Here is a 26,612-nt window from a genome sequence, read left to right on the forward strand (position 1 = left end):
CTCTACTATACAAACAGCTATAAAACAGATGATGCTGCACAGATTTTTGCCAGCTTTCAGTAACACAGGTACACTCCTCTACTTACTTCCCACCCTCCAGATACGCACAGCATTTAGGGATGTAAGAGTATACAATAATTTCAGTGCAGTTACTGAATTCCAAAATGTTTGCAAGATGAAGCCTGTATTTCTAAGGCTCTGATAAGTTCAATGGTTCTTAAAGACTTATCACGAAGTAATAAAAACAGATGGCAACCAAAAAGACCTTGCCATTTGACTGTGAGCCAATTAGTATTAATAAAAATACAGGCAAAACTGCAGTAGTTCTGCTTTCCTTATACTAATCTGCTTTTAAATGCTGTCTTACTGCAGCAGTGCTGCATTAATATTTTCTAAATACAATACTATTGCCAGAATCAACGGGATCAGGTAGGCACAGCTGTTTTCTCAATTTAAATGCAATTCACCTATAGAATAATCTTAAAGGTTCAGAAGGAGGGACAAAACAGTCACTGGACAGTTAACAGTCTCACTCACTAATGAGACATATCCTCATCTCCAGCCCAAAGTGCTTTTAATCAACACCACATTCCCCAGGTAAAGAAAAATATTCCCCAACTTGCAACATAGACCAATGGACAGTAAACAACAAATGCTGCCTGTTAGTTAGCACTGGGTGAGCAATGGCTGTATCCTGTATCCACATGCAACTCTGAACCTATGCTGCTAGTGCTGAGTAGACAGGAACAATTCTGGCAGCTTCTGACTTTCAGGAATGCTGAAACTACACTTGCTGATCGTCCTGCAATCTTTATTTCCTTTCAGATTTTAGTAGTTTATTTGCACAAACACAGTGTAAACCCATCACAGTTCAGTGATGGTTTGTTTAGCAAGGACAAGCTCTGGGAGAGCCCTGTCTTCCCTATTCAGACCTGTTTTTTATGCTTGTTCCCCTCTAGGACTGCTGAAGCTGTAGAAGTTCAAAAAAGATGCCAGTTTCACATTCCATTTGAAAATTGTTTTAATACTATAAAACTCATTTGTTCACATATTTTGTACAAAAGATGAGTTGTTTTCTCTTAATTACAGGAGAATCATTTCAACCTTGAGATTTCAGCTAAGTAGGTCCAAAACAAAACAAGACTGGGTTCTACTGGTTCTGGAGGGTCCCAATACAGCTCACCCAAGGTCTCTTTCCAGTTTGGCTCTCATGGTTATGGACCACCTTGACGGAAAATACCCCACATCATTGACTCTTCGGAGGCTTGTAGTGAATTCGGCAACGCTCATTAAATACCTGAGACAGCAAAACAGAAGAGCAAAAGCCAATCAGCCCTCACCCAGGAGATGAGCAGCACTTCAGAGCTAGTCCAGGCAACTATCTCTCCAGGTAGCACCCATCTCAAGCTGCCCAGCCCAGCTGTACCAATAAATGGTACTTACCAACGTATCTGTCTCCATTCACCTTCTCTCCTCACTTTAGGGAATCCAAAGATTGCAGCCTGATGCTGTGGGACTGCACAGCACTAAAAATGTTCTCCCTCAGATTAGGCAGGCTCATAATCCTGGTAGTCTGTTATCATCAAAGATGCTGACGCCTTTTTTTTTTTTTTTTTTTTTTTTTTTAATTTTATTTTTTAAAAAGAGGGAGGGAAATTATGAATGGAAGGCTCCTCATCCGCTGTGTTCTATTAAGTTCACTCTGACATTCAAATTTGGACACTGTATTCCCCCTTTTTCCTCAAAAATGTATTTCATGTTGTCATGACAGAGAAGAAGAGGGACAAGGGCTCTTGGAAGCTGCATTCACACTTTTAGTTTCCTGACCACAGGTGCTGATGCTGCCAACATTCCTATGCAAAGGGCACTCTGGTCTCGGCTCACTCCCCTTTGGCACCTTCTCTGGGTAAAATTTAGCACACAAAAACAGAGACTGAGGATCATGTCGACTGAGTTTGAACTGCAGCCTTTGTCAAGCAGACTGCTTACTGTAGGGAGCGCCAATAATAGTGACCATTAAAAGTAAGGCAGCGTGAATCAGAAGCACAACACACGGGCTTCGTTTCAGCTCCGAACTTTGCCGGTGCGAAGCACCCTGAGGAGCGAGAGCACCACCTAGCACCGAACCGTGGCAGCGGCGGTGATGAGATCCCCACCGGCACCCCTGCAAAGAGCACCTCTGCCAACCTCTCCGGGGACTTCTCAGATCCCAAGACGCGTGATCATCAGGATATCAAGATTTGTGAACTCTCCCGTTGGCTTCCATTGCAAAGTGAATGGTCTTGTAATTTGGGGAAAGTTATGCGTCACTTTTATATAAATATACTACTTTACACCATAGTATTACATAGAATTTACTTCCTAGAATCTCTTACTTCTAAAGCTGACTTGCTCATTCAGAGTTCAGAACCCATGGCAACTTAACCAAAAGTGATGTTTGCAGCATACTTTAATTTTAGCATTGAATCTTAACAATTTTTGAGTAATTTACAACTTACTTTCAGTTTTAATTTCTTATTAAAAACAGACACATTAGAAACTGCTTCATATTGCAGAAATACAAAATTGTGATGTACTTTCTTTCACACACACAGACAGTCCCATTACATTACCACATGCAACAAATATCTCTGGAAGAGCTAAGAGCATGTGAAGGTCTGACATCAGCTAAGCAACAGAAGGAAACTAGAAATTAAGAACCACAAAGGGTTCCTATTCAGAAACATTTTAACACAAACTGTGCCAGTTTTGTCCACTGTCTGTCAAAGACATTTTATGGCATGCATACCTTAAAGGGTACTGGAAATATCACTCTAAAACACTAGACACCAGCTTGCTAGCACACAGACTTTTAAAGCATCTTCCACAGTACTTCACGGAAGGAAGATTGATATTGCCATCTTACTAACACTATTTTAGTGCTAGTTAGCCTCCTATTTCAGGATCATTGACCCAAAGACCTCAGGTTGTTACTCAGCCACTTATCTCCACTGGTCTACCTGTGAAGTGCTATTCGCGTTTTTTAGACAGGAAAAAGAGAGCCTGAGAGACCTTAAAATTCATGTTATTATGCAGTAGTTTGATTTTGCTGTCTTTTACACATTAATACAAAGCACTTCAATGATAAACTCCAAGGTGAAGGTGCTGCACAGAGACCAGTGAAGGTGTCTTGTTTTTGACATCAATTACTTGTTTGATATCAGCCAAACAAAATTCCTCTGCATTAATTTCTATGAACTAGCATCTTTCCTTATGACACTATCATTACAGCTACACAGAGGAAGTGTTTGAAAATAACTTTGTTTCCTAATTCGGTTGAACCCTAACCAACTGAAAACTGATTGGAAAATGTAAATACCTAAGCATACTTTCCAACTAAAAGTCTGTAACAGTAAAAAACAGTGGAGATCCTCAGCTGCAAGCCAATAAACACTTCCATGTAACAAATTGTATTCAGTTCACAACTCTGTATGTGTCTAATTCCCTCAGTGACACTAGAAGTCTAAGATATCCCTGGCATCATGCATACCTCACCGTTTATAAATTATCTCCATCTTCAGGAGAAAATTAACATTTCTGTCACTACCTGCTCCTGTACTATTTGTCCTGTTCCTACTCTGCTCTTGTGAGACCCCACCTAGAGTACTGTGTCCAGTTCTGGAGTGTCCAACATAAGGAGGACAAAAAGCTCCTTGAGCGTATCCAGAGAAGAGCCACAAAAATGATCAGAGGGCTGGAGCACCTCCCCCATGATGACAGGCTGAGGGATGTTCAGCCTGGAGAAGAGGAGGCTCTGAGGTGACCTTATAGCAACCTTCCAATACCTGAAAGGGTAGGGGTAGGGCTTTTTGCATGGGTGTGTCACGGAAGGACAAGAGGCAATGGTTTAAAACTTGGAGAGGGAAGATTTAGATTAGATATTGGGAGGCAATTCTATACTATGAGTGTGGTGAGACACTGGCACAGGGAAGCTGTGGCTGCCCCCTCCCTGGAAGTGCTCAAGGCCAGGCTGAATGGGCCCTTGAGCAACCTGGTCTGGTGGTAGGTGTCCCTGTTCATGGGTGTGGTGGTCGGAACTAGATGACAACCCTACCCATTCTGTGATTCTACCAAAAGCTTACTGCAGCTACAGGAAATCACTGGCTTTACTACTAGCATTGGTGCCAATTTGGGGCTTCAGAATGGAGACAGTGTGGGGAACGTCTTCCCTCCACCCCTTTTAAATAAAACTGACAGCAGAGTTGCTGTAAAATGTTTGCCACTGGTGGGCTGCAGCATGTTGTTAAGGCTGTGGGTGTTACAGTACAGAGGTTGTACTGACAGCAAAGTGTAACTGGAAAAACGTGTAGATGCTCATCTAAACAGCCTGCACTGACATATATTGTGGTGACTAGACCTCCAAGAGTACAGAAGCTTTACTGCATTTACACTGATGCAATCTAGAGGACTAAAATCTTGAAGTAGAGATTAAAAAGGAAGCTGCAGCAGTACAAGCTATTTGCAAATGCCTTTTTGGACTTAGATATGGAAAGAGGTTCTCTATACATTACTGAAAGCTCTGAAAAGCTACAAGAAAAGAACACCAGACATGAAATGCTGAAGTGACAGAATACAGCCACCTCCAAATGTAAACTCATTGTTAAACTCACTTTATAACAATCCAGAGGATCATCTGCCCCCTCTGTTGACACAAGAGAGGAACGGCAAGCCTGCCCTTTGCAACACAAAGCAGGAGTTCTGGTCTGTAGAAGCTCCATCAGGAAAATATTCACCTTCTAACAGCCCCACCTTCCTCTGGCCTTTGCTTGTTTAGAAGCAAACCTGCACTAAACACAACCAAATTTGAAAGACTCACCCCTCCTGCTGTTAGCATCCCAGCAAAGCTTTTCAGACCAGCCACCACAGAGAAGTCTACAAAGTCCTTAGCCACTGGGCAAAGCAAACAAATGGATCTACACAGGAGGCATTCCATAGCCCTTCCTCTCTGTAAAATCAGATGGTTTTCTTTCCTTTGCAGTGCACCTGAAAAGCTTTGGTCTCTGCTTCCAGAACTGGGAAAATGACTGACCTGAAACATTTCCCCCAACACTGCCCTTACTTATTTCTAATTAGCCCACCTCATAAGGTGCAGGTCCTACACTTCCAGTGCAGGACTGTCTGTTGGGACAGAACATCATCACTCTTTTAAATGACTGAGTACCTTCCAGCTTCTGTCGTTTACCACTTCTTCAACATTTAGCTCCGACTGCATCAATTTCAACTGCAGAAAGGAACAGATAAGAAAATAATGTCAAATAAGCTTCTCTGTAGCCTTCACTATTTACTGACACTGCAGAATTTTAGATCACAACCCCAGTACAAACATAGAAACCATGATGGAAGCTCAAGGGGACAATGTAACCACCCTGAAAGTCTGACCCTTCTGTTCAGTCAATACGTGGAGCAAACATAAAGGCAGACTCACAATGTAAGCCTGGCAGAAGTAGCTCCTCATTACTAGTGCTGACTTCTTAAATATTGCCCATGAAGATTTTGCTAGCAATTAACTGATTAATGTTAATGGCTTTACAGACAAAAATATATTCCTAATATTCCTAATTCAAGCACTCGGCAAGGGAAATGCCAGTGTCAGGGCAAGCTCTGCAGCCTTGAGTTTTTGGAGTCTCTAACACAACAGAGTAAGGATTGGAGTTTACCCATTTTAAATACATAGTTCCATAAAGAGTTGGTAAACAGGTGTAAGCCAAGACAGCAAATCCCATCAAAAACCTTTCAAGTAAGATGTCCAGACACACACAGCTACTACAGTTGTTGGATTGGGCTGTTGTTGGGCTTTTATCTACTCCATAGTTTCAAACTCCTTGAAACAATCCAGCACCCACAGGGTAACTAGATGACCAGGATTAGTACCTATAAAATAGCCACTCAGATCTTTAGCAGTTCAAAGAATGATTTTTCCTGCTGAAGGATGTAAATAGGTTCATAATAATCTGGACTGACATTAATTGCCTCTGGCACCAAGCCTAAGCAAAACCACTATTGTAGCCTTTTCTTTAGAGTTGTTGTTTCAAAGCATATTCTGACTTACTAATTTGCTTTATAAACCTAATAATCACTTTGCTATGTTTTGCATTTCCAGAATTTATTTGGCTGGATACTTCGTGACACTTCATTCAAGTAAACTAAGAAGATAACAAATTAATAGAATAATCAAATTATGTTTTAATGTAAGTGCACTAAAAGAATTGGCTGCTAGGCTGACACTGCTCCAAGCTTTCTTACTCAATGACTCAAAAGTAATATTTTTGGCTAAAAACCTCCTTTTTGTACCATTAGCAGGATGAGAGAAGCACAAATAACCAAAACCAGATTGGTATTGCAAGAAAGCAAATATACATTTTCAAATGCCTAATCTTAAATGTAGCATCTGTTTCATCAAGACAGTTTATCTGAGTTGTAGAACCCACAACTCCCTGAAGAACCAGAAAAAAACCCAAAAACAGGGGGACTACACCTTATAAAATTCAAGTGCAAATTCAAGGTCATCTCATCAAAAGATTTCTGAGATCTTTTCAAATCATGGATTGCTTCTAATATTTGAAATCACCCCCAATTATTAAACATTATCACTGTGATCCCCCTGGTGGTTTCAATGATAGGTTTGGGGCTCGATAACTGAACAATTTAAAGAACTGTCTCTGCAGAAAAAGTTTGTAGAAAATACTAAGCTACTATTCTAGTTTTAGTATTCTACTATTCTAACAAGCAATATGTGTGCTTGTTAGCAGTTCTGTAAGCCTTTAAGAATAAAAATCACTCGCCTGCCACCTGATTCTTTAAATCTGAGCTCCCAACAGTGCACTTTTCCAAACAGTGCATAAACAGTTCACTCAGTGCCTGGGAAAAACAAGATGCTTGAGTTCAAATAATCCCCTGGGGAAGATCTTTTACTTATAACTGCATTAGCACCCAACTGCTCTTTGAAACAGGATCTGCAACAGACTCCTCATGGAGCACTGTTTGCAAAGCAAAATTTGCAAATTTTGCAAAATATCAAGCAAGATTTCAAGACCTATCTTCTTACTAGGATTGCTGCAGAGAATACTCAGGATATAGATATTTACACACATATGACTGTGAGATGTCTGGCTCTTATAAGAAGAGCTCACTACTACATTTGCAACTCAAAGGAACCAGTTTAGGCACCCTAATTATCACCATCCTCAGTGGAGGAAAGCTCAGGAAACACAACAGACACACCTATCCAGCAGATGCAAAACAAGTAATAAGCAAGCAGTTTCACTTGGTACATGCTGAAAGCACATGGTGTCGAAAAAAATGCGAACATGACCCATTCAGAGAAATTCTGGTAGAGAAATCAATGGAATAGTTCACATCCCTGCTTATCTCTACTCCTAGAGCTACACGTGTAGCACCTTTTCCCCTGCAAAAAGGACCTTGGATGGGGTTCCCTTCTCCACTTCTGATATTCCATCTAGATCACCTCTGGTGAGGCACACTTTCCATCCAGAGGCCAGAAAGTTAAGAGGGTGTTTGCAGGCGAAATTTCTTATGCAAACCCAGAAGTCTCCCTCACACCATCACAAAGTACTCAAAAAACAAAACCAAGAAGTACTAAACAACAAAAATGTTGGTTGCCTGACAGTTCCCTGTAGAGGACAGGAACTCCAATTAACACACTAAGTAACGATGATGAAATGACAATCAGAGTGATTCTGAAAAGGGACAGCTTTATAGCTGCCTAAATGTATGGTGCAAGACATACAGACAAAAGCCACATTACATTATTTTCTATGTTTGCATTTTGGCACCCACATGTGCCATATCTGTTTGCAGATATGCTAGTTTTACAAAATCTCAGGAAGTCAAAATGAACCTTCAGACATTTTGAAAGTACTGAGCAGGCTTTCAAGGTAAGTTCTATGCTAACTGGTGTTGGTCGGTGAAGGTCAGAGTCCACCATGGGGATACACTTTTCTATGGCATGAAAGATACCCTCTTCTTCCTCTCTACATAATGTCTACATGGTACCACCACTCACCTTTGTCTGCTCTTTCCTGAGTTGCTTTAATAATGCTGCATCATCCTGAGCTTTTTCCCTTTCTTCTCTGAGAGTTTCCACTATACTGGATGTCTGAGCAATGCAGTTTTTGATGATTCTCTCTCTGCTGGTGTGAGCATCCATCAGCTAGAGGAAGGGGAAAGAGAAAGACAGAACAACTAGTTCAGCTGTGAATAAAAACCTCTGAGCAACAAGTTAAAAGGATTTTCTAAAGTCAAGGTATTGCTGTGTCTACAGAAATTCCTTTGCCTTGATAATCAACATGTTGGAAGCAACACAGCTTTGAGCAGCAGCTACTAACTGATGAAAAGTCAAAGATACACATAGGCAGGAATCTTGCAAACTAGTGCAAAAGCATTCTATCCCCCATTTTTAAAAGAAAGAAATGGGCTGGGCTAACACCATCCACTGAATCCTGAAGTGCACCTTGAAGGATCAGTATGGCAGAACCAATAGCAATAGAATCATAGAATCATAGAATCATAGAATTAGCTGGGTTGGAAGGGACCTCAGAGATCATCAAGTCCAACTCCTGATCCACTGCCACTGCAGTTCCCAGCCCATGGCACTGAGTGCCACATCCAGTCTCTTTTTAAATATCTCCAGGGATGGAGAATCCACCACTTCCCGGGGCAGCCCATTCCAATGCTTGATCACCCTCTCAGTAAAGAAATTCTTTCTAATGTCCAACCTAAACCTCCCCCGGCACAACTTGAGACCGTGCCCTCTTGTCTTGCTGAGGGTTGCCTGGGAAAAGAGACCAACCCCCCCCCTGGCTACACCCTCCTTTCAGGGAGTTGTAGAGAGTGATGAGGTCTCCTCTGAGCCTCTTCTCCAGGCTAAACAGCCCCAGCTCCCTCAGCCTCCCCTCATAGGATCTGTGCTCGAGTCCCTTCACCAGCCTGGTTGCCCTCCTTTGGACCTGCTCCAGGACCTCGATATCCTTCCTAAACTGAAGGCCCCAGGATAAAGAGGATAGGATAAAGAGGAATGGTTTCAGACTGGAGAAAGGGAGATTTCAACTAGATATTAGGAAGAAATTCCATACGAGGATGGTGAGATGCTGGCACAGGCTACCCAGGGAATCTGTGGCTGCCCCCTCCCTGGAAGTGTTCGAGGCCAGGCTGGATGGGGCCTTGAGCAACCTGGTCTGGTGGGAGGTGTCCCTGCCCATGCAGAGGGGTTGGAAGTAGGAGAGCTTTAAGATCCCCTTCAACCCAAACCATTCTGTCACTATACAATACTCTGAAATAAGTCCCTTGTGCAGTTTTAAACTGAAGCAGCTGTTGCATGCACAGAGTTCAACAGTGTTGATAAGCAGAGCATGCCAGTTACAGATAGATAAAGCAGGATGTAACGAGGCAGTGCTTTCCTTAGAAACTGAGAAAGCTTTACTGGCCACTGCACACAACACAACATCAGGAAATGCGGTGGAAGTCAAAGGAAGGCACACTCACAGATTGGTACAGCTCTTTACACGTCTGGCCAGCATCAACTTTCCCCACAAAGGAAGCTGTTGGGATCGTAGTGTTTAACTCATGGACAATTCTGTCATCAATCGTCCTCATCACTCTGAGAAACTCCTGCATTAAAAAATAAAATAAACATTTTTTGCTTGTATCTCTGAGAAAAGCTGAGAAACTTTGCATGAGTGTTTTAACAGCCAATTAAGTAGAATGCTTAGAAACTGGAGAGGGGGGGGGAGAAAGACAGCAAATGAAATTTCTGCACGCAGGAGTACGTGCTGCAGACCAACTCGTTTCCTTCGCAGCACCGGCCAGAGCAGGGCAGAGAACCGAGCAGCGCTGAGTGACCAACACCCCTCGCAGACCCCGGCCCGGCCCTCTCCGCCCCGGTTCCCTCAGGAAACTCCCCCGGCGCTCCGGACAGACCGGAGAACCGCGGCCCAAGGCTCCATCCTCGCCCCTTAACCCTTCCAGGCGGGAAAAGAGGCACAACCTGCAGCCAAACAGCGAACTTGGAATTAAAACAAAGCACCTTTTGTTGTGGGGTTTTTTTTGGGGGGGGGCGAGATGTTTAACCAACAGGCCGGGAGCCGCAACCTGGGCCACCCGGGACCTTGCTGGCACCGCCTCGTGTTTCACGCTCCATTGAACAACGTGAAGGCGCCCACTCAGGCTCCCTCCGTCCACGGAGCCTCCCGCGCCGCGAGCTCCCCTTTCCCGGGACTCGGGATCCCCCGCCCCGCTCCCGCCGTTGGGGGTGAGGGAAAAGCCGGACCCCGCAACCCACCCCTCCGCCCCCTCCCCGCACACCTCCGGCTGTTTGCGGGGAGCGGTGACCTCGCTGCCCCCCGCCCCTTCCTCCGACTCGCCTCGGGGCACGCGCTCCCCTCGGGGCCGCGCGGCGTTGCCAGGAAACGGCGGGAGCGCGACGGGCGGCGGCGCGGGAGAGGCGACGGGAGCGCGCATCCCCCTCCCCCTGCCCCACTCTCCCGGGCTCCCGGTCCCGTCCCGTCCCGGGAGGGTTACCTGAAACTCAGCGAAGTCCTCACAGCTCGCCGCCGTGCCGGGCGCCGCCATACTGGAAAGGCCGAGGGCAGCGGCGGCGGCCAATCCAGCGGGGAGGCGGGATGACGCGCGGAACAGAGGCGGGGCCAGCCCGGCGCTGATGGGGGGCGGCCCCGGGTTTAGGGGCGCTCCGGCATCTCCCCGGGTGGGCTGAAGCACCGCCGCCGCCCCTGGTAGCTGCGCGGAGGCGGGGGCTTCGGCGGCGGCCCCCTCAGAGGCGGGCCCGGGCGGCAGCGCGGCCGCTCTGGCCCCAGCCCCGGGGCCGCGTGTTCCGCCGCGCCTCTCCAATCCCGGGTCCGGGGCGGGGCGCCGGCGCAGCGGTGACATTGAGGGGCGCCGGGAAGGGCCGAGGCAGCGCCGCCGGGGCGGGAGGCCACGCCATGTGGGGCCGCGTCGGTGAGTGACTGCCCCTGGGCAGGGGCTGACCGACCTCCGCCGAGGCTGCCGGCCCCTTCGCTCTTTCCCCCGTAAGGCACGGGAAGAAGCGGCGCTGTCAGCCCCGAGCCTGCCCGGAGGTGCCGCCGGGCCCCGTGCGGAGCGGGTGGCCCAGAGCCGCGGTGCGGGGGGTGCAGGGAGGCGTTACCGGCCCTGTCCGGCGGGCGCTAACGATCCAAGTCTGGCGGCACCCGAGCGGGCTTGGAGATCTGATTTGTGCCTTTGCCGGGTTCTCCGAAGGCCTCGGAAAGGGTTCGTTTTAGCTGGGGACTTTCAACGAGGTAGAGCGTAGAAAGCAAAGGGCAACTGTTCCTTGAGGAGAGACACTTTCAGGCCGGATAACTGAGAAATCAGTTCGTGTTTTTAGAAGTGCCTGTTTGCCTTCCGAAGTTGTTTGTTGGTTTTTGGGTTTTTTTCCTCAGATTTTTTTCCATTGTACTTATTAATAAGTTAGAAACTCTTTCTTGAGAGTATGTTTTCACATATAAGGTGCTCTGCCCTTTTCTAATACTCAACAAATCTCAGTATGGCAAGATGTTTGTTTTTTGGCTTTTTTCAGCTTTGTAACTTGCTTCTGGGATGTTACAGGATTGGTAGAATGCAGGTGTGTGGTCCTTGCAATAGCACTCCCCAAAGTATATAAGTAGAGAAATTAATTGAAATTGTGATGTGCATTGTCTTTTGGAAACTGCTTGTAGGCTGTAATCTTGCATTCCCAGCTTTCTAAATAAGGTTAATTGGCAAGCTCCCAAGCTATAAAAAAAAATCTTTAATTTCTTTGGTAGGCTCTGTGCTCTGTTACAACTAAATCTGGTGTGTCTTGCACAGTATTAGATTTGTACCTATTGTTTTACTTTGTTTGTCTCTTCTGTTTCAATACTAAACAACACACACTTCCATTCAGAAGTAGGTATTCTCACTGAATTAGATTTGTCCCCTTTGTTTCCTCTGCTTTCTCTTCCAGATAGGGCTGTTAACCTGTTGGGAAGAAATATTCCCTCAGTTCTGAGGATGTCTACAGGAGTGGATCTGATGACAAGCAGACGATGGCTTTGCATTAAACCCCATGAGGAAACTAAACTTCAGCCAAAAAGTAAGAGTTTTTGGTAATGATCAGGCTATGTTTCATGTCACAAAATACTTGGATAACCAGGCTGCAGTCATCTGAACAGGATTGTGGCTGACAGAACTGCTAAGGTCCCTAGGTTTGTGAGGGGGGATTCTGATCTTAAGGCTGAAAAAACCTAAGCATTAAATTTAGCAATAGAGTCTTGCTTTTTAATAAAGTCAGGGGTCATCATTTCTTCTTGCAACAGTAACACCATTTTCATTTTGTAGCCTTAAATTATTTTTTTTTTTTAATTTTGTATCACAAGTATCTTACCTGACACACAGACCTACATTGAGAAGTCTTTAGCTGTGGTCTAGAACAGTTGAGCCCCAATGTAAACTATCAGTTTTTAGGAACATTGATCCTAAGATCATACAAGCTAAAATTCTTAGGCAGTTTTCCATAGTACAACCAGCTCCAGCTGTTCACAAAACTGAACATGCCCTGCAGGAGAGAATCAGTCTGAGTCATTAGCTTGATTCATGTGTAAGGGTGGAGTTGGTTAGGTAATGCTCAAGCCACAAAATGGGTTTTGCCCTATATATAGGACAGTTATGGTACACTAATGAGACTTCCTGTACAACAGGTTCCCTTCATGGCCTACTGATGCTAGATACAAGGAGTGCACAGATGTGAAGCATTTTGCATACTTCTGTGTTAAAAACTTAATGCAGCAATACTGGGCAAGAGCAAAGATCTCCTTAACAAGTGTTATGTCTCCAGATGTGGTCAGTAAAGGAGGTTCTTCATATTTTTGCAAGGACAAATAGAAATGGTTACCAATAACAGGAACCTAAGAGTACAGAAACAGGGCAAAAGGTAATGTCTCTTACCTAGACTGCTGTCCCAGAGGTGGTATCTTTGTGTTTAATGGTCCTTACTGGACTTTTCTTTCTTAAGTTTGCCCAGTCTCTTGAAGCTGGATGTGGTTTTTATCATCCACATCCTCTGGAAAGGAATTCCTCAGCTGAACCCTGCTGTGAGAAAACAAGTACAGTCTGATATTTGAAACTTTGGTGCATGATATTTTCAATCTAATGTTCCTTTATTTAGTACCCCTTCCAAAGGGGGCCCTGTTCATTATAACCCACACTCCCAACATCACTTACAATACTGTTGTGCTGAAGGGACTTGCAATTACTACTTTTCCAGGCTAAAGGTCTCAACCTATGATAGTGTTTCTTGCATGGTGGCCATTCCATACCTGTAGTTTTCCTTACTGATTTCGTCTGTACTGGTTCCATTTCAACTGTTTCTGAAATGAGGGATCAGTATTTCACATGCTTTTCACATGCTGGAGTCAGGGTTTTATACAATGGCATAATTATGCCTTTGTGTTGGTCTGTGTTCCTCATCACTGCTAATAATGCTGTTTCCCTTTCTATTACTGAACATTTTGCCAAAAACTATGTAAAACCCTGAGGGCTTACTCCTCAGCAATAATGCTTAGGTTAGTATCTGTCTTCTGCACAATAAACTGGAATTGCTTCCTGTTGATATACGTGGAAGAATTTCTTCCTAATGTCAAAGCATATGGGAACCTTTCTATTATATTCTGAATATTTTTTTTTATATGGAGTTTGAAAGACTCAGATGAAAATTAGGAGTGTAATCTTTGTGGTCATCTGGGCTTTTTTATACCTTGAGATAAGATAAAATCTTACAGTCCTAGGAAAATTTAACATTCTGTGATACAACGTGTAGCATATTGGCTTTTTGTAGCAGTTGCATTAGATTATTTTTTTTCCTAATTCAAATCTAATAGAACAGCTACTGTGAGAGCATTTTAGGAAGCTTAGATAGTGTTCTGCAAACTTAAGAGTTGCCAACAGAAAGATCTTGTGCAAAATTTCCTTACGTAGCCTCAGTTTAAACCCATGTTTACAGGTTAACCTGTGATATACTTTTTTTTGCCTACCTAACCCTAGTAATCATACCCAAGGTTCTGTACTGCTCACCTTAACTGATTTAATTGCAATAAATCTCCTCCCAACTGTTCTTCTTGGCGGTTTCTGAGTTTTGTTTCTGTGTCTGGTGTGTGTGTGTTTGGGTTTTTTTAGGTGGTCCTGTTTTGAGGGTGCCTGGATACAAGCCTACAGAGTGGGAAAGAAGATTTTTATTGTGGGCAGGCCACTACAAAAAGCCAGAGGATATACCAGAGACAGTCTCGTAAGTGTCAGTTTTGAAGCTGTAAAAGAGACATTGCCTACACAGGAACAAGTTACTTGAATATAATTCTGGAGTAACTTTTTTTAAATTGAATGAGTTTGCACAGCTGAAAATTCTGCTGTGTTTGATATCTCATCTTGTAGATGACCAATTCTGTATTGCTACTATGTCCATTTTGGATTTTTTTCTGAAGGGACAGCCAGCATCTATCAGTTTTTTCATTAGAAAAACATCATTAATCAGTTAAGTTTTATTCTTCTCTCCCAATTAAAAAGCTTTTTGCAAATGTTACTGTGAGCTTTTTCTAGTGTTTTTCTTCATCTGTCCGTCTCCTACTATGTGATAAATATATAGCTATAAAATAACTGAAATTAATTTAAAATACTTATTAATAAATGTCTGGAGGGCCTGGGCCAATTTCCTCCAGTCTTGGAAGTGGGAAGGCTCCCTAACAACTTATGTATATAGTCAAAATTTTCCTGTTGCTGGTGGAGTCCAAATGTCAGTGCATTGTCCTGTGTGAAAAGTAGAAAATGAAACTGGATATTCTAGTTTGCCCATCTAAAATGAAAATCTAACTTAATAACTACTTGCAATTACTAGTTTAAAAAACATTCCCGGTGGTAGTACAGTAGAAATCTACAAGAATTACATGCTTGTAATTCTTTTATAGATGTGTATTTAAAGAGATACAGTAAATCCTATAGTACTTGGGTAAGCAAACTATGTAGCTGACCTCTAAAGATACCCTGTGTGGATGCACAGTATGGGAGTTGAAATCCACCCGCTTCAGTTTTTTCTAAATATATCATAATGGATAAATACTGAAATTAATTCTTCAATTATGTATTGGACATTTTTTCTTGAAATACATTTGAAATCAATAAAGGTGTGAATCACTAAAACTTATTTGTCAGTTAATATATTTTCGTGTACTGAAGTCTTGTGGTGAGTGTTTTTAAGAAAACAGAGTTAGCAGAGCGACTGAAGTAATTTCAAAGATTTATTGAAAGGAGAAAACAACTTCTGATAAAAGCTGACCATTTTTGCAAGTGCATAGGGAATTCTTGGTTTTCATTAGGCAATGATAGCTCAACCAAAGCTGAGAAGACGACTGAGAACTATAAAAGCACAAAAGCTTGTTTTCCTCTTCTGAGCTGAATTGAGAGTGCGTTGTAAGGGCTTGTGATAGAACTCAGTAATCTCACAGGATATGGTGATCAGAAGTAACTCATTTATTAAACAAATGTTAAACTTAGCCACTGCGTTGATTTAAAATGTAAATCATGCTCAAATACTTTTTCCTCTTGTATATTCTAACACATCCAAGGTACTCCAAAAATAACAGTTTTTAAATCCTACTTCTGTGCATGTCAACTTAATTGCAGCCTGTGCCCAAGTTGTTCATCATCACAGGTTATGAGAACAACAAATAACCTGAAAATTATATCTTGCTATTAGTTTCATGATAGATATATGTTCCCTATGATCAGAAATCTTGTACTCGGATCAATACTCTGAAACAATGATCAAATCACTCTTGCCCTCCCCTACAAAAACAAGACCATCTCTTCAGTTCCCACGTCCTATGTAATTTACCATGTTGAACTATCAAATCCTTTGTTACCTTTTTCCCTCCAAGGGTCAAAATGTGGTAAAAAATACCACATTCACTCATAATAGTGTGCAGTGATAATTTCCCAGTTCCATTAAATCTACTTATCCATGTTATTTTTATAATTGCCTAGTTTGATGCATTTCTTATTCATCACATGACACTGATGCTTTTTGAGTCATCTGTAGTTTTATAGTATGCTAATCTTAATAAGTGAGACTATTACAGCTCCTTGAGAAGGGAGTCAACTGCTCTAAATTCTGCTAGGGGAGTTAAATCTCTAGGTCTTTGGTTACTGTGGAAAGCACATCAAAAAAGCATTATCCTTCACTGGCATCTCTAATGCGAACTTTAAATGTGCTGTAACTGAGATGTAATTTTGGTAGAATGATCTTCTGAATTTAACCCAACTTAAAATAAATGATTTCATGTGTACAGCTAGAAGGCAGCCAGCATGGGATACATAGCACTATCAAATCCTGTAGCAGAGGAAGCCTTCTTGCTAGAAAAGAGACTGCATCATAAATGAAACTGGTTTGAAGTTCCATTAGAACAAATTGCTAAGCTGTAATGATGCTTCCCTCTGCCCAAGAAACTCCAGCAGTTAAACACTGTATTTCTTCTTACAAGGTTTTTATCACACTTCTATTGAGGGGAAATGCATGTTTTACATTCTGATGAAGTGCTCCCTGGTGTTGCAGATACTGGAAGGTGGTAGTGAGCACAGAGGGAGCTAACGTTAAGAATATCATTGTATTACTAAAAACATCCCTCTTTTTTTTACTGTCTTCTCCATAATGAACATAAACATTTTAAATTATGCAGCCTTCCTCCTTTGTGTTGCAGTCAAGTGTTCTGAAAAGGCCATATTGTTTCTTAAAAATTCAGCAAGCAGAGTTAAAAATTTTGGGTTTCTTTCCAACTTTGAGAAGAACACCTTTGTGACAAAGTACCTCCCAAGGAAGGATCAGCCTCCCCATTCTTGTAAAACCTTTTTTGGGGCAAAGAGCCAAATATTGTTAGCATTTTACAAAATTACATAGATAACGTGCCAGGAGAAATCAAGCAATCAGCCAAATGATTTATTCATGCCTCTGATAATTACTCTATTCTTTAATTGTTATTTCTTGAGGATTGAGACAGTCCGAGCAGCAAAGACCACACTGCGTGTGAAGTTCAGCTATGTAATGATGGCCTTGACAATACTGGGATGCATAACCATGGTGATTAAAGGGAAACAGGTAAGCACAGATTTTTGGTGAATGAGTGCAAATCAGTCTTCAAACAAACTCCTTAGTTCCTCCTATGGATGGTTAGTACTGTTTTATTGGTTTGTTTTTTTTTACTTTATCTGAGCAAAAAAATAAGTCCTCCTAGTTCCTCAGAAGTGACACGGATTAATTCCAAAGCCAGAAAAGGGTAATGTCACTGTTAGACTGCATATGCTTCCTTTAAAAGGAAGTTTTTTTCTCAGTGTAATGCTTAATTCTAGCTTGCACTCTGAACACCTTAATTTTGCTGACAGGCTATGAGAGTTTGAAAATGCACCTTCTGTTGTGAGGGTCTGGTAAGCTCCTTGGGCCAATGGGGGGAACCTACTACCAATGCCTCTACACTCTGCAACACTTGTAGAATCAATAAAATGGAAGTAGCAAATGAGTGTTTTTTCACAAAGAGACTTGAGAATTTTCAAGTCTTTTCCAGCTGTGAGGAGATGGTCAGTAATAATTCTGTGCCCTTTAATTGCATTAGAAAATAGTCTTCCTTTAGTGTGGATGGAAGCACTTCTCTCAAATCATTATAGTTTTTTTAATCAAAAAATTGTTTCATAGAAAAGCTCCCAAGTCCTGTAGATGCTGAGCTTCCCTCAGTTGCATAGAATTTGGTGAGATATGAAAGTTCAGCATGTCACAGAATTATCCAGTGATTTAATTTGCATCATATGAAGACAGTAAGTGTAAAGTTTAAGATTCAACATGCAGCAAAGGTGAGCCATGCTTTAATTTTGTTTAACACAGCTGGTGAACTATTAATTTTGAGGTATTTCTGTGAAGAAGAAAGGAGTGCTTTTTGTGTAATGAAGCCAAGCTACAGCCTCTCAGCAGCATTAGTCTCAAAGTCAAGGAATGTAAATAGTCTGTGCAGCTTATTAGGGTACGATGTATGAAGAGCATGGTGGTAACAGAAACAGTCCACTGAATTCTTTTAAGGATCACTGGAAGAAGAAAAACCTGAGGTTAAAGCATCTACATGGGCAGAACCTTATTTGTATGCTGCCCCTTTCTCTAAAGCAGTTCTGATTAAAATGTTCAGATCTTGTTTCTACTGACTGTGTTCTAAAGAAACCTTAAGACTAGTAAAAGTCTCAGCCCCAGCACTTGTGAACTACTGAAGTGTAGTGATGCTTCTGTCAGCATTTGGCCTATCAAAAAAAAAAAAAAAAAGCATGCAACAAATGTTCTTCCCTGGCTTTAGCAGAAGAGATCAAACACTGACAATTCCCAGAACATTTTCATCTTAAAATGGAGTAGTATGAATGCAAACACTGGCAAGAGAGGAGAGCAGCTGCTTGCAGACCTTTTTCACAGCAGCTGGAATTTGTTATATTTAACTTCTGATTTATTTCCAGTACCTCTGACTTCTGAAGACCAGAGATCTGTATTAAATACTGACTAGAAACACAGAAAATATACTGTCTTAACAAAAGGGTTTAATTTGTTTCCAGAGAAGTAATGAGTTTATGTCAAAATAGTCTCTGGATGTTTGAGTCCTCTTTTCCTGGCATTAAAGCTGACAGAACTGTGCCTTGGTAAGGACAGACCACAAATTTTGTAAACTATTGATTGAAGTTTCATCTCTGTGGTCCTTCAGGTGATTCTTTCTGCTCTTGCTTTGTCATTTTGTTGTAGGCTGTAAAGAGGCATGAAACTCTGACAAGTATTAACTTGGAGAAGAAAGCTCAGTGGAGAGAAGAAGCTTCTCAGAGTGCATCTGCTAAACCATAGAAGAGGAAATGAAGAGACCATGGACTGGGGAAGAAAAACTGATGTCCTTTTCAGCACTGGGAAGAGGATATAGTCACATCTTTCTTGTATGCTAGTTCTGTACCCTCACCTTCAAGAATACATTATCCTGTAATCATTAAAACCAGAAACACCTATTTTCTTTTCCTAATAACCTCTCCTTCCAAGCTGTTGTTTGGGGTTTTTATTCAGTTAGTGAAACAGGATAAGTGAGCAAACTGGACAGACACAACAGCTGTTTCCTACATGTGCTGTGCATCTTTTTTAAAAGACTAAGCATCTTCTGCAAGTCTGCAGGAGCTCTACCTGCATTTGTGGTACAAATCTCCTTTACAAAATCTTATGCTTATTCTTACCACTCCTGAAAAAGTCATGGGGACACAAAAGGACAGCCCATTAGCTTTCCACTTGTTCACACAAAATACCTTTGTTGGGCAGTCATCCACTATCACTTGACTATTACAGGTCCCTTCAGGAAGAGTGCTGAAATATTGTTACACGCTGCCTAAAATGTTCCATGTGTTCATCTTTCTGTAAAATAGAACAATTAGGAGAGCCTTTGAGTCAGGAATAATTGAATGACCTGCGTTATCATCATCATAAGGGTTTGAGTTATTAGGAAGTCTGCTTACCTGAGTGAGGTCCAATATATTGACTACACTTGTTAAAGTAAGTGAAAGATTGCTTTTGGTGAAGAACTGCCTTCATTTGATAAGAACAGAAAGGGGGAGGGACAGTCAATGGCATTCCAGTGTGTTGCAGATTACAACCTAAAGGTTTTTACACCAGAGCTGGCAGCAAGACAATACTAAATCCAAGCCAGGGGAATACGGATTGAGTACTTTGAGGAATACTGAGCAACAGCTTCAACCTATGCTATCAGATTTACTATGCAGAGACACGAGTCTAATAAGATCAATCAGGCATTTCTGCTCCCTGCTGCTGAGGTGCTTTTTCCATTTGAATTTATAAATTCATAAATTTATAAATTTGAATTTATTTGCTTTTTTTTCCCCTTTTGAATTGTCATCTGTGCTTTCATGATACTAGCTCACTTCAAGATCATCTGCCTCACGTTGTAGTAGCAGCAGACCCAGCAGTGCCTGCAAAGAGCAGCTCCCAACAGTCCTATTTCTGGCATTCATCCCAGAAGAGTCACATACAGTTCATGCTGAACAGCCTGCAGCAACTGAACACTGGGATTTTTCTTCCTCCTTTCAGGTCATTTGGAAGGAAATGTAGATTGGGATTGTCTGGATTGTCTGAAGCTGTTGTATCTCCCAGGAATTCCTGCTAATTGGACACCTGGGACACCAAAAATAGAAGAGGCATATGTCTGTGATAGATTCAGTTTGTGAACTTCCTGATAGTAGCAGACAGATTTTTAATTTTTTTTTAACTTCTTCCTGATTGTTTTTCTTCTACAACTGAAAGTTACTGCTATTGCTGGAAAAAATCAAGAGCCCTAAAAAATGCAGGATAAATCCTGTCTTTATACCTAGAAAAGAGACACAATAAGGTTTCTAGTGATGTCTTTTCTGGTGCTTTGTCCTTTACAGATAAAATATAGCTCCTGCAGTCCATTCTTTCATGTACTGTATTTCTGGTTACTACTCATACTGATGAGATGTAAGCAATCAAAAAAGCTGTGCAGTCATTCCACTGTAGGAGTTACTACCTTTAGGTGATGCTACGACCTGTCACCAGCTTCTCTGTAAGGCAATTATCACAAGTGTGCCGTGACTGAAGCAGAGGAGGCTTCCACAGCTTTGTCCACTCCTGTAGCACAGAATGCAAATCATGCTTAATTCAACTGCAGGTATCAGAATGGATCTTCCATGACAGCTCTGATTCTTCACCACACCAGTAGGCACGTAGGTGGGAACAAAAAAATAAGCTCAGGTTGTATGAGTGACTGTGTTCATATACGTAATTAAAGAAGAGGAAAAAGGAGTCTGACACTATTTCAGGTTACCCTGAAAAGGAACTTGTTAATAAAAGCCTAAGCCATTGGACTTCATGCTGTCTCCAGCTCACTCCCAAGTAGTGGGTCCTAGAAAAATGACGTAAATCTTTCTCAGAGGGGCAAGAGAAACCACCTCTTTCCTAGTGTGATGGCATCCAAGAAAGCACCTCTAAACATGGACAATAGTTTCAGGAACAGCACACATTTCTGGCCTAAGGAGCCAGTCAAGCTGACTGCAGAACTCAGTAACACCTTGGATCACATGATCAGCACATAGCTTTTGCCTGTAGCCTTTTAACAGTGCCCAATGGGGAATATACTGATCCCTCATATAGTATTTAATTTTCTTTTTCCTCTTTGGCTTGGTCTGCAACACCAATCATGTTTATTCAAAAGTCAAATTATTGACTCCATACCATATGCCACATTGCTGTACCTCTCCAAGGGGCAACAGATACTTCCCAATAAAACAATCCATCTGACAACCTGACCACCACCTTAAAAGAGCATACAGGAGCACTGGACAAAGACACAGCACTAACACAAAAAGGTCCTGTTTATTCTCCTGCAAAGACTCAGGCATCTTAAGACCAACCTTCATATCTACTAGCTAAAATTCTCAAGGAAAAGTACTAATGAAGTGCTGTACCAATCTTAGAGACAAAGAAACCCTACTGGAGGATGTGAGACTTACATGCAGCAGACACAACACAGCTATTCTGTAAATCCTCAGAGAAGCACAAAGGTGCATCACCAGGACCATCATCACATTTAGGACTGGGTGGTGAGACACTGTTCTTAACAGTCTTGGTGCCAATATAGAAATGCAGGTTCAAGAACATTTAGGCTTTCTGGGGTGAGTGCCCTTCTCCCTTCCCCCTTAAGACTCAGTGAAGGGACATGGACCACCAGCAGTTGGTTGGCATCAAGGAACTTAAGGACTGGTAGCATTTGCCCCAAAGGATCCTTTGCATGTGTGGTGTCTTCCCAGGAGCCCCAAAGCAGTGGTCTTGGCTTAGTTACTGAGCTTTCAACAACCTCCTGCCCTTTGGTCTCCCGAATCCTGCCTCATTGTCCTACTGGGATCTTTACCAACAGAATGGTACCTCCTGTTTGCTGCACAACAAATCAATACACAACACTTGAAGGGCATTAGAGGTGTGTGGACAGGATGGCTGGGTAACAATTCGAGGTAGTCCTGCATCTTCCTTCCTTTTAACATACAGCTTATCTGATGCTGCAAGAGCAACTCGTGTTGTCCCCAGTCTTTTCACCAACTTGTGGGGCTTTTGGAAGGAAATCCTTAGATTGGATTCCATAAGCAGACAGAAATAAATGCATTAACTTCCACCTTCAGTGTAAGTGAGATTGCTTTTCTGCCACTACAGACTGCCTGGCAGAGTCAAGAGAAGAACCCAAGAACCCCAAAAGCTACATGAAGCCTCGCTGCCCCTGACTTACACAGGAAAACAAAATCATTCAAACACAGCGAGATCTTCACAAAAGTGGAAGCTTGAGATAGTCGTCTCTGAGCAGAAGCACATCCTTCAGGAAAGCAGAGAACAGCAGTTTCGATGTTTCTAGCAGTAGATAAAACCTTTGCTACTCATGTCTAACACTTCCTTACTGGTGAGCATAAAAAGTGCCTGGTTTCTCATCTGAGTAGAGCTTTCAACCTCTTAACAGCCCTTGCTGTTCCCAGTTTTTTTAGCATCCATTTTTGTTGCAGATAGCAGCACTGAGTGTTCCTGTAATAAAAGTTTCACCCATACTGAATATAAAGATAAATTTCCCCATTATTTCTTTCTGTATCTATAAGCATTATGCTAGCCACACAAAATTGTGTTAGGAAGTAGGTGTTTGAACAATAATATTTAATGATCCTTATACTCTTTCAGAAGCACTTTTCCTCCAAAAAAAGAGTCCTTCACCTGTGGCCTGAATGTTATTTATTAGATGTGTAACATCACACTGCATGTTTGGCTCTATGAAAATGCAAATAGTTGACTTGCCCTTAGTTTACCAAGTAATTCCGATCAGTCTCTATCAGTAAGTTGTTCCTTCCATAATTCACAAGTCTGCTCTCCCTTCTGTACTTCAAATTTTCAGCTTTTGTTAGAAACAGATTTTGCTTCTTTTCAACCCATTAATAAGGCTAAGTAAAGAAAGGTCAAGGACTGGCTGCTGGAAGATCCCGATGGAAATACACTTAACTAAGCACCATCTAAAATTAAATTGAGACCTATGAGTTAGCCACATTTTCATCCATTTAATGTGTGCCATGTTGACTTTTGTATTGTTTTAGCTTTCAGTCAAAATGTTACGCAGTACCAGTCAAATGCCTTACACGGTCTAAATATATATGACAACAATATTACCTGTGTCAACCAGGCCTGTCACTTCAAACAAACATACCAAATTTAAAGATTTATACTTATCTGCTCTGAATTCACATATCCACTGCAAAAGTAACAAACACTGGCCAGGCTCCTTACACAGGAAGGCACACCATTCAGCTTAAATGGACTCTCTTTTAATTTACTCATTTAGAGGCAACTGTCATTATTTTCCTGGGGGGTGGGGGTGGAAAACGCCAATGCACCACATTGTTTTCACTAGCCTGGAAGAGAAAACACTTATATATATAGATATATAGATATATAGATATGTATATACATACACACACATATGCATGTGTGTATATATATACGTGTGTGTGTGTATATATGTATATATACACGCTAGTGTATATATACACAGAATATACATATATGAATATACAGAATATATGCACACACACTTTGCTCAGATTTGTTTACAAAATATGTAGCATTTTTATACCATCCAGTAAGAGGTACATGATTTTAAACAAATCTTATAGAAATGACATGTTATTGGAAATTTACACGTAAAAAAATCCAGCACAAAAAAATCCAAAAGCTAAAACAAGATTTTGCTACTAATCAGTGCTTCTATCACCCTTCAAGAAAAGAGAAACACAGTTATTTGTATGTGATGTAAAGGCAACATTGAGGGGTTGGGTTTTTTTTTTTCCGTTTTTTTTTTTTTTTTTTTTTTTTAAATTAACCACCAAATTTAACCCCCTGAAATTACAAAGAATTGAAGTTCATTTACAGATCAAGTGCAGTAAACTAAATGTTCCTTCAGCACAAAGCAGCACTAGAGAAAATAACTGGGAGAGGGAAGGTGGAGGCCAACTGGCTTAGCTAGGGAGGCAGCAGGTGGCTTCTGCAGCGGCCACACAGGTCAGAGTCTCCATCCTGAAGCACAGACAGAACTAAAGACTGTATTTAAATAATGGTCACACAGAGCTGATGTTCAGGCCTTTGCCTAGCTTGTTTCAGCAGTTGAGCTGGTCAATATATTTTTATTATTCTGTATCCAATGGGCTGGTTTTGCTTTTGCAGTGGCTTGTCACTGAGAGGAGTCATAAGGAGGATCTTGCAGACAGTTCTGCCACTAACATTCACCACATGTACACGATGATGCCGTGGTCAGTGGCAATCTTGAAATGTTTACACTGGACAAATGTGTGTTCCAAGTATCCCAAATGGCCTGAAAGAACATAGCCCAATGCAGGGGGGAATGGACGGCCTGGAGAATCCATTGCATTTATAGAAACAGAACCACCAGAACTTTCAATCGTGTGGCATCTCCTCAGTTAGGTGAAGAGTTTGGTGTCAATGTCAGCTGAACTGAGTGAGGAGTGGCTGGCCTTTGCATCAGAGGTCTGTGATCCAAGCAGGCTGTGGAGCCTAGGACATGCTGCTAGCAGAAGGGCAGTCTACAGCTGCAGATGACAGCTGTCATGCAGTCAGCGATGCCTTACAGATGTCACCTGTAGGAACCATGCCTTCCATGCTAATTCACCTGGAGTCCCGTAAACAGCAAAAGGAATAAACGAAATGAAAGAGCCAGGCAGATCCAGGTGTAAAATTCCTATCCTTTGAATGTAGTGTCATTTTAGTTGTTAAATACGGGGCTTGACCAGGAGGACTATTTTGCCAGGTGAGCTGGAGAGAAAAGTCTCGTCTTACGGAAATGAAAAAGGAGATCTAACGCCCCTTGTGCTAAGTTTTACAAATCAGAATTTCTGTATTCAGAAGGTAATTTTTCAGAAGATAAATCTGTTCGAGTCACTCTGTGTAAAAATGTAAAGAGGCAGACAGGATTTTTTCAGCCGTAACTGTAATACCAAGGACAAGACTCCGGAGCATGAAGTCGGGGAGGGCTTCATTTTTAAGGAAGGCCTGTCTGGATCTTACTGTGCTGGCAAGCAGAAGTGAGAGTAGTTTCTCCATTTCAGAAGCTGGTTAGGAAAGTCATTTCTGGGGAGGTGGTAAGAGTGACCTATTCACAGGTTCTTTTTTTTTTTGTGGATGGACAGACTGAGAAGATATACAAATCTGCACATTGGTCTGCAATCCAGCTTGGGAGCTCAGTGTTGAGAAAGGTTGGGGCCACACGTGTTCAGTATTCTTAAGAACCAAAAAACATGTCCATTGCAGCCTGTTGTTGCAGGGGATAGAGAACTTACTCCATTATTTGTAACATGTTCTATATGCCAATAATCCCAGCTGGCACCTACAGCAAAGTTAATAACATTGCATGTGAATATTTAATGCATCTCACAGCCATCCAGAGAGGCACCCAGGGAAGAATATGGGGAAAGATTTCAGCTACGTTCTCACAAAGTCTGAATGTCTTCCTGGACTGCAGGCACACACTGCAGCAAACACATGAGAAAGGCAGCCTAATCTTGGATGCCAGGAGTGTGGGGACTAGTGGAAGAGGAATTACTTTCTTGTAATAGGAGCAGGGACTATCTCAAAGTATACAAAGGTGCCTCAACTCCACAAAGATGACAGTGGAGAGGTTCAGAATCTAGAGAAGGGTGATTCTGGCAATCCCTTGTCAAGGAGGGGGCATCCTGCCATGGAGAGCCAAAAGTTTTCCAGATGTATGTAAGAGCATGTGCACAAGGCAAGCGAATGAGCGCAAACAGGGTTATGGAAAACATTGAAAGAATCACTCCACGGGTGGCTTGTGGCTCAACAACAGGATTGGCTAGGTAGAGGAGCACACAGCACAGGGGCACCTCAGAGCTGGAAGCCTTCCATGGGAGCCTCACACTGCTGGAAGATGTACTGTTGCTGGTTGAGATCCACCTGTGGAGCAATGCTGCTGTCTTCATCCTCTGTTCCAAAGTAGTGCTCGATCAGATCAAAAGCCTTCTGATAAATCTCCTGATTCTCATGGCTCTGCAGGAATTCAATCTTGTCCAGGCCTGCAGAGGAAAGTGGTATGTAAAAGTGTAATTTTCAGCCTGTTGTGTACATCAAGTTCTGTGACAATTCTCTCCCACCTTCAGAAAGAACAGGTCCCACTACAGAGACCCTTAGCCAACCTACACTCTCCACAACCAAGGAGAGTTTAACTAGAGTTCTCTGTGACTGTATGAAAGAACAAGGCCTCACAAACTTCTTCAGAAGAGGACCTTGACTCCTGAAAGTGTGTTCCCAGTGCTTTATTTACAAGGACCACGACTACAGAGTCGCATAACTGCAAGTTGGAACAGACTTCTGGTAATCATCTAGTTCAACCTGCAGACCAGCACCACTATGAACACCAGATAAGGTCAGCTGTGCATGGCCAAGT

General features: G+C 42.2%; 3 protein-coding genes across 8 annotated transcripts in view; 1 reads left to right on the forward strand and 2 right to left on the reverse strand.

The window, feature by feature from the left end:
• Window positions 1-1,003: 1,003 nt before the first annotated feature.
• Window positions 1,004-10,941, reverse strand: MIX23 (mitochondrial matrix import factor 23). 5 transcript variants are annotated; one of them, XR_011729350.1, is made up of 6 exons: window positions 10,576-10,941; window positions 9,541-9,666; window positions 8,063-8,209; window positions 5,201-5,260; window positions 1,444-1,598; window positions 1,004-1,297 (listed from the first exon to the last, which is right to left on the reverse strand). XR_011729350.1 is itself a non-coding variant. In XM_071761558.1 (5 exons), the coding sequence occupies exons 1-5, from the start codon at window positions 10,939-10,941 to the stop codon at window positions 1,247-1,249; spliced, it is 750 nt and encodes a 249-aa protein (XP_071617659.1). In that variant the 3' UTR covers window positions 1,004-1,246. The 5 variants fall into 5 exon arrangements, 2 of the variants coding, with proteins under 2 accessions (XP_071617659.1, XP_071617681.1); XR_011729352.1 differs by lacking the exon at window positions 1,444-1,598 and having other exon boundaries at window positions 5,118-5,260; XM_071761558.1 differs by lacking the exon at window positions 1,444-1,598.
• On the forward strand, window positions 10,877-19,121 carry FAM162A (family with sequence similarity 162 member A). 2 transcript variants are annotated; one of them, XM_071761594.1, is made up of 5 exons: window positions 10,877-11,010; window positions 12,014-12,142; window positions 14,221-14,329; window positions 17,077-17,185; window positions 18,854-19,121. In XM_071761594.1, the coding sequence occupies exons 1-5, from the start codon at window positions 10,995-10,997 to the stop codon at window positions 18,947-18,949; spliced, it is 459 nt and encodes a 152-aa protein (XP_071617695.1). In that variant the 5' UTR covers window positions 10,877-10,994; the 3' UTR covers window positions 18,950-19,121. The 2 variants fall into 2 exon arrangements, with proteins under 2 accessions (XP_071617695.1, XP_071617705.1); XM_071761604.1 differs by having other exon boundaries at window positions 10,952-11,081.
• The window catches only part of KPNA1 (karyopherin subunit alpha 1), a 63,273-nt gene continuing 51,975 nt past the window's right edge, over window positions 15,315-26,612 (reverse strand). Inside the window, exon 14 of the mRNA XM_071761551.1 lies at window positions 15,315-26,241. Within this exon, the coding sequence (XP_071617652.1) occupies window positions 26,054-26,241 (188 nt within the window). The 3' untranslated portion in view covers window positions 15,315-26,053. The remainder of the gene's footprint in view (window positions 26,242-26,612) is intronic.

The sequence above is a fragment of the Heliangelus exortis genome, chromosome 1, assembly GCF_036169615.1.
Source record: "Heliangelus exortis chromosome 1, bHelExo1.hap1, whole genome shotgun sequence".
Classification (NCBI taxonomy): domain Eukaryota; kingdom Metazoa; phylum Chordata; class Aves; order Apodiformes; family Trochilidae; genus Heliangelus; species Heliangelus exortis.

Coding starts and splice junctions, on each gene's coding strand:
- MIX23 (XM_071761558.1), bottom strand. CDS start 10,941: ATGTCACCGCTGCGCCGGCGCCCCGCCCCGGACCCGGGATTGGAGAGG. Junction 9,667..10,575: donor AGGACTTCGCTGAGTTTCAG/GTAACCCTCCCG, acceptor TTTTTAATGCAG/GAGTTTCTCAGAGTGATGAG. Junction 1,298..5,200: donor TAAACGACAGAAGCTGGAAG/GTACTCAGTCAT, acceptor TTGCTGTCTCAG/GTATTTAATGAGCGTTGCCG.
- FAM162A (XM_071761594.1), top strand. Junction 12,143..14,220: donor AACTAAACTTCAGCCAAAAA/GTAAGAGTTTTT, acceptor GGGTTTTTTTAG/GTGGTCCTGTTTTGAGGGTG. Junction 17,186..18,853: donor TGGTGATTAAAGGGAAACAG/GTAAGCACAGAT, acceptor ATTTTGTTGTAG/GCTGTAAAGAGGCATGAAAC.